Source organism: Indicator indicator, chromosome 33, assembly GCF_027791375.1.
Source record: "Indicator indicator isolate 239-I01 chromosome 33, UM_Iind_1.1, whole genome shotgun sequence".
NCBI classification, from domain to species: Eukaryota; Metazoa; Chordata; class Aves; order Piciformes; family Indicatoridae; genus Indicator; species Indicator indicator.
In genome coordinates, this window is record NC_072042.1 from 5,042,305 (window position 1) to 5,049,646 (window position 7,342).

At 58.5% G+C, this 7,342-nt stretch overlaps 1 protein-coding gene across 1 annotated transcript; it reads left to right on the forward strand.

Moving 5' to 3' along the window:
* The first annotated feature begins 4,671 nt into the window (after nt 1–4,671).
* Nucleotides 4,672–6,062, forward strand: MARCKSL1 (MARCKS like 1). The gene is made up of 2 exons (XM_054395493.1): nt 4,672–4,749; nt 5,448–6,062. The coding sequence occupies exons 1-2, from the start codon at nt 4,672–4,674 to the stop codon at nt 6,060–6,062; spliced, it is 693 nt and encodes a 230-aa protein (XP_054251468.1).
* Nucleotides 6,063–7,342: the final 1,280 nt, after the last annotated feature.

A 7,342-nucleotide genomic window follows, 5' to 3' on the forward strand; every position in this document is an offset into this window, starting at 1 on the left:
CATCCGCCAGGATCTCGCCTCCCCGAGGCCTTTCAGGCAGGAGCAGCGTAGCAGAGAAGCAGACAGATTTGTCTGCCTGTCCATCTGCTGGAGGAGCAGACACACAGACAGACCGACAGACAGACCGACCTGTCGTCTGTCCGTCTGTCTGCCCCCGGCGAATGCCCGGCGCTGCCCCTGGAGCCGGCAGCGATCCCAGCAGCAGCCTCTGCCCTGCTCCCTTTCCCTGCCTGGCGCCTGGGGAGGGAGAAGCCCAAGCCACGGCCACGGCCACGGCAGCAGGGGAGGGCTGGGACCCGTGGTGAGCAGGGCTGGTGGTCACACTGGTTTCTGCTGGGAGGGGTTGGGTTGGCTTTGGTTCATGCTGGGCACCCATTGCTGTGCCCGGGGCAACCTCCTCCCCCTGTGGCACCACTCCTGTCACACAGAGTCACAGAACCACCTGGTTGGAAGAGATCTCAAGATCATGCAGTCAGCCATAACCTGACATCTCCCTGGACACAACTCCCAGACCATGTCCCTCAGCTCCTCATCCAAACAGCTTTTGAACACCTCCAGGGATGGGGACTCCACCAGCCCCCTGGGCAGCCTGTGCCAGTGCCTGCTGACCCTTTGGGTGGAGAAATTGTTCCTCATGTCCAACCTAAACCTTCTCTGGTGCAACTTGAGACCATTTCCTCTCATCTTGTCACCTCTTCCTAGGCAGGAGAGCCCAGCCCCCACCTGGCTCCAGCCTCCTTTCAGGGAGTTGTAGAGAGCCAGAAGGTCTCCCCTCAGCCTCCTTTTCTCCAGGGTGAACAACCCCACGTTCCCTCAGCTGCTCCTCATAGGACTTGTGTTCAAGACCCCTCACCAGCCTTGCTGCCCTTCTCTGGACACACTCCAGCACCTCAGTGTCCTTCCCAAGCCCTCCTGTGACACAGGGAAGAGGAAAAGAGCCTCTTCCCAGGCTGGGGGCTGGAACAATTAGCCACAGGTCTGCCCGGGGGGTCCCATCCTCACCCCACAGAGCATCAAGGCTCCAGCACCAGCTGCCAGCATGGCCACACAGAGCACCACTCCTGAGCCAGCTAAGCCCTTTTGGTGCCACTGCTGCCATCAGGACAGGCATCTGCAGCAGATCCAGGCCTCTGGAAGAGGAGACAGGCTGGGGAATGCCCAGGGGAAGTTCTCTATTTATAACCACATCCCTCATGCCATGCTGCAGGAGAGGGCTCTGGAGAAGAGAGATGTGGCACCTGGGGATTCCTCCCTGATGCAAGCAGCTGGCAAGCAGCTGGCAAGCAGCATTCCAGGTTTCCTGCATCACCTCTGATGGTGGGGGGGCTGTTCTCCCCCCCACCCACAGCCAGGCTGCATCTTGACCTGTCCAATCATGCCAGGGACATGCCAGCTGTGGTGGTAGGGGAGCAGCAGGCTGGAAAATGCTTCCTGCTCTCCAGCAAAGCATGCAGGAGACCTGGGCTTTGCATGGGGGCTGGGGAGGTCGCTGAGCCAAGCAGCCCCAGCTGAGCCAGCAGCACAGAGCATGGTGACAGCACCATGAGCACCCTGTCAGCCCCAGCCCTGTAAACCCCACCCCAAATCCCACCACTGAGGAAAACATCTTCCCACTACACAAGGAGTGAAGATTTGCATCCCCAACCTGGCAGACAAAGCTGCACAAGGGCTGCCACCAGCACCCCAAAAGCTGTGCCCCCAGTGCCCCCTCCCAGCTCCCAGCTCTCCCTGTGATGGTGCAGGTGGGCAGGGGGCTGCTGGTGCCCCTCACCTCGCTGCTTCTCCTGCAGCTTTGGCACAGGACAGGAGTGCCTCAGGGACGTGGCAGGGATGGATGGTCTCAGATGGGCACTGAGAAACCTGGAACTCAGTTGGGTCTGCTTGGCACAGCCAAAATGTTGTCATGGTGCTGTGGTGGGGTGGAATGGGTCAGGATGGGTTGGGATGGAATTGGGATGAGATGGAATGGGATGAGGATGAGAATAGGGAAGGGATGAGGATAGGGATGAAGCTGGGGATGGGATGAGGGTTGGGATGAGGTGGGACAGCAGCATGACTACTCTGTGCTCCTGCAGAGAAGACCCAGGACAGAATGAAGCTCAGCAGAAAGACAGAAAATCACTGCCAGGGGAAGGGAAGGGAAGGGAAGGGAAGGGAAGGGAAGGGAAGGGAAGGGAAGGGAAGGGAAGGGAAGGGAAGGGAAGGGAAGGGAAGGGAAGGGAAGGGAAGGGAAGGGAAGGGAAGGGAAGGGAAGGGAAGGGAAGGGAAGGGAAGGGAAGGGAAGGGAAGGGAAGGGAAGAGTAGGGTTGGCACAGGTGCTGGCTGACACTTGGACAGCTGCTGGGGCAGAGGAAAGGACTCTCCAGCTTTGGCTCTGCCATGTTCTGCTCCCTAGCAGGTAATAGCTGGGGACCACCCTTGCAGGAAAGGAATTGTTCTTCATGAACACCTCCAGGGATGACAACTCCACCACTGCCCTGGGCAGCCTGTTCCAATCCCTGACCACCCTTGCAGGAAAGAAATTGTTGCTAATCCCCAACCTAAACCTCCCCTGTGTTTACCAACTCAACACACTGGCTTGGACACTTTGTCTTCCCAAAGCAAACGACCTTGCTGAGCTCCGAAGGGCACATGCCAGACCAGGGGGTACCTCCCCCACGGCTCCTTGGCAGCCCTGATGGGCAACTCTCCATCCCACAGCCAGCCAGCGGCGTGGGCAGCCAGGCCAGCAGCAGCCCAGCAGCCGTTCCAAGCCTTTATCATCAACTGGCCACCAAAAGTCAATAAAGAAGATGCTGCCTGCTTTAATTAACAGCGAAATTTCGCTCTACCAGGGGGTGAGATGATGTGGGGGGCAGGGAGGCCAGAGACAAAACATGACCTTGTTGGTGGAGCACACACAGTGGCACATTGTTTTTCCCCTGGCCTTGATCCTGCTGGAGCTCTGCAGCACAGCTGGAGGCTGTGGGGCTCAGGGTGTTGGGCAGGGGGGGGGGGGTCCTGCTGCCTGTGCTGGCTCCGTGGCAGGTTTGGGGTGCAGGGTGTGTGGGGAGCACTGAGGACATGGGGCTCAGGATGTGGCATTTGGGAGCATGGCTCCTGCTGGTGGTGGTGGTGGTGGTGGTGGGGTGTGGGTTGGCCAGGGAACACCGGTGGCTTAGAATCACAGAATCATGGAACTGTTGAGGTTGGCAGGGGCCTTGGAGACCACCAAGCCCAGCGGCTCTCCTGCAGCTCACAACCCCAGGCTGCTGCTAAGCTACTGGCACTGAACCATGTCCCTCAGCACCACATCCATGAGGCTTTTAAACACCTCCAGGGAGGGTAGCTCCATCACCTCCCTGGGCAGCCTCTTCCAGTGCCTGACAACCCTTTCTGTGAAGAAATTTTCTCCTAATCCCTGACCTAACCCTCCCCTGGCACAACCTGGGGCCGTTTGCTCTTGTTCTGTCACTCTTGCATGTGAGAAGAGACCAAACCCTACCTCACTCAGGCTGCTGTAAGAGGGTGATGAGGTCTCCCTTCAGCCTCCTCTTCTGAAGACTAAACAACCTTAGAATCATGGAGTCCAACCAAAAACAGCTCCCTGTACACGACTGGCCCTAAGCTCCTCATCCAAACGTTTCCCCTCCAGGGATGGGGACTCCACCACCTCCCTGGGCAGCCTGGGACAGTGCCCAGTGACACTTTTGGTGGAGAAATGTTTCCTGCTAGCCAACTTCACTCAACCTGCCCTGCTGCAACTCAAAACAGGCTTGGACAAGCACAAAAGGGTCTTGTTTTTGGGAGCACCCTGCAAGGAAATCATCTGTGCCTGGAGTCCCCCCATGGTCACTGCTGGCCAGGACCAGTGGCCCTGGCAGCATCATGAGGCTGCAGGACCCTTGCCAGTGTTGCCAGCCACTTGCTCTCAGTTTCTTTTCTCCTAAGTTCTCCTTTTCCAGGAAAGCAGAAACCCAGGAGGACAAAGAAGCAGATCTGTGTGCCAGGGAGCACAGCATGGTGGGAGCCATGGCACAACTTGTGCCCCACATCAAAACCTTCCAAGAACTGATGGAGCTCACCCTGCAGTGAGCAGTACCCTGGGGTGCCAGGGCCACACTGCACCATGGCACTGTCCTGGGAGTGATGGGGCTGGGAGGAGCAGCACCATGGGACCCTCTCAGCAGGGACTGGGACGAGGTGAGCAGCACCTCAGCGTTAGGGGCACCCCAGGGGTGTCAGGGCTGGGAGGAGCAGCATCCCAAGGGTGACAGGGCTGGGGTCAAAGGCACCCTGGGGTGACAGTGCTGGGATGAGCATAACCGCGGGGTTGTCGGGGCCGGGATGAGCAGCACCCTGGAGATCAGGAGGCTGAGGGGAGCGGTACCCCGTTCCCCTTCCCTGCCACCCCCCGCATCCCAGTCTCGCCCCACCTGCTGCTGCCCCGTTTCCCGGGGGTCTCACAACCGGGGAAGGGGAAACAGCAGCCCTCCATATCTCCCACCCCCCAGTCCCCAGTCCCCAATCCCCACCGGGGCGCTGGCTCCATCCCCGTCCCCCGCCCCCGGGGCGGGCTCGCTGTCGGCCCGCCCCCTCCCCGTGCCTTATTACCGGGGCTGCGGGGGGCTCGCCCTACTCCCGCCGAGCGCAGCCGCCGCGGCGGGGTCCCTCGGCCCGACGTGCCGCACCATGGGCAGCCAGGGCTCCAAGGCGGCCAAGGCGGACGGGAACGCCGCCGACACCGAGCCCGCGAAGGCCAACGGGCAGGTAGGTACCAGGGGAGAGCACCGGTGAGTCCCGCTGGAGCGGGCTGGATGGGAAGGGGCTTGGGGGGGGGCAGACAAAGGCGGCGGCGGATGGTCGGTGGGGAAAGGGCGATGGTGGTTGCGGTGGCGAGCCTGGAGAGGATTTGAACTCCTCGTTCTGCCCGTCGGGCACCGAGCGATGCGGCACCGCCCGCACCGCGCCCCGGGTTCCCTCCCGGCCCCGGGCGGGGGCCCCGTCTGCCGCTGCGCCCCGGTACCGGGTGTGGAGCGCGGGCGCCGCCCGGTGGTAACGCACAGAGCCGCCCCCCTCCTCCCCAACCCCACGGTGTAATTCCCCCAAGCCCGGTGCATCCCCTCTGCCCATGCACCCTCCATGCCCGGTACCATCCTTTCCCTAGCTGTGTGCCGGTGGCAGCGCCCCGAGCACCCCCCCGGTGTATTTCCCGCTCCCAGCTCTGGTGCTCTCCGATGCCCGGTGTGTCCTCCTCATCCCAGCACCTTCCCTATGCCCGTGCCCCTCCCAGGTCACCCCTTATGCCTAGTGTGTGTCCCCCCCACCCCGATCCTGGGCATCCCCTCACCCATTCCCTGTGCCTGCCCTTTCCTTGGCTGGGTGGGTGTGGGGTTTTGGGGAGGGGGTGTTGAGTCCTGGCTGTGCCTAACGTTCTGCTCTCTTTCTCCCCTCCTCTTCCTCCACAGGAGAATGGCCATCTGAGGTTCAATGGGGACATGACACCCAAGGTGGGGGGCCAGGCTGTACCCCTGAATGGGAATGGCTCAGCTGAACCCCTCAAAGAGGAGAACAAGGAGGAGGAGGATGGTGGAGACACCATCGAGCCTGCTCCCCCTGCCGAAGGGGGGGAGGCTCAACCTGAAGGTGCTGCAGCCCCCAAGGACACCCCCAAGAAGAAGAAGAAGTTCTCCTTCAAGAAATCCTTCAAGCTGAGTGGGATCTCCTTTAGGAAGAACAAGAAAGAAGCTGGGGACTCCTCTGGGTCCTCTCCCACGGAGGACCAAGGCAAGGCAGAGGCCAGGGGCGAGGAGAACCCCACTTGCTCGGGTGGGGGGACGGAGCCATCAGCTCCCCCCGAGGAGGGGACAGCGGAGGAGGAGCCTGGCAAGCCCGAGGAGAGCCCTGCCGAGGGGCAGCAGGGAGCTGAGCCCAAGAGGGAGGATGCAGAGGCAGGGGGAAGCAAGGAGGAGGAGAAGCAGCAGGCAGGGGAGAGCCACGGGGACACAGCCAAACCAGAGGAGCCCTCAAAACCCGCAGAGCCTGAGCCTACACCAGCTCCAGCAGAGCAGAAGGAAGAGTAGAGCCCCCCTGGCATTGCCCTGACTTAAGACTCTTGACTCCATCCTCTCCATCCTGGTAACACCACGGACTCCACACACCCCCTGCCCCGCCTAGAACTGACACCACTTTCTAAACCCAACACCCCCCCTCCCCCAGAGTTCTTTTCTTTCCCTTTCCTTGTTAGAAAGCTGGTTTGGATTCCTACCACCAACACCACCACCTTGGAGTAGTTTTGACCTTAAAAATCCTTTCAAACTGTGGAGGAAGGACTATCCTGGACCTAACTGGAATTTACAGTTTGTGAGAATCCCAACCCTCCCACCCCACTCTGGTGTCTCTGGTTGGTCTCCTGGCTGACCCCCCCACTCAAATCCCAAGGAGCCAGGGACTGTTCAGTGGATTCCTTTTTATTTTGTTTTATTTTGGTTTGTTTTGTGTTCCCCCCCCGCCTCTGTTTACATTCCTGGTTCTGACTTCATTTAAAGTATTTTGTGCTTTTTATAGAGATCAATGGTTTAAAAGCTAATCTGGGTAGTTGGGTTGGGGTTGGGTTTATGTTTTGTTCTGGTTTTTTGGTTTTATAATGTCTTACTATTGGCTTAAAACCCCTTCCCCTCCCCCCAAAGCTTGTAAGTCTGCTGTGTTTAATTCTGCTTCTAGGGGATAACTTTTAGGGGTGGAGGGAGGGAGAGGGGAGGAGGGGGGGGGAGGGCTACCAGCTGTATAATGTGAAGCCACATTGGTTTTGTGTTTTTTTTTTTTTTTCTTCTGTAAATAATTCTTTTTTTTTTTTTTAAATGGCCAAAAACATTTGATTTGCAATTTTCTAACTTCTCAAGAAAAACAAAAGGACAAAAAAATCATAAAAAGGGCAAAGGGAGGAGAAAAAGAAGAAAAGGGGGGGAAAATCAACAAAAGCTGTCTGAGCTTTCTTGTAACATTTGAAAAGGAATAAATGGTGACCCCTTTATGGGTGAGCTTTGAGTCCTTCTTGTCCTGGAGAGGCCAGACAAGGGCTGAGGGAGGAGATGCTAGCAGTTGCTTATTGAGTTCACCAGCTGCTGCATTTAATCAGCCCCCAGCCCTGGCTCTGCTGGCAGTTAATTGACTTGCAGCAGATGTAGAGCTACAGCCACAAAGGACTTTCTCACACACAAGCCTCTTGCTGCTACCTTTGGATCCCAACTGCTCAGCTGGCTGCTTGCTACCTGTTTTCCTCAGGCTGTAACTCATTCTTTCCTGGGTGGAGAGGGAAAATGATTTTTTTTTTTCCCCCCCATAAGGAGGGGGATCCAGGATG

Coding starts and splice junctions, on each gene's coding strand:
- MARCKSL1 (XM_054395493.1), top strand. CDS start 4,672: ATGGGCAGCCAGGGCTCCAAGGCGGCCAAGGCGGACGGGAACGCCGCC. Junction 4,750..5,447: donor CCGCGAAGGCCAACGGGCAG/GTAGGTACCAGG, acceptor CTTCCTCCACAG/GAGAATGGCCATCTGAGGTT.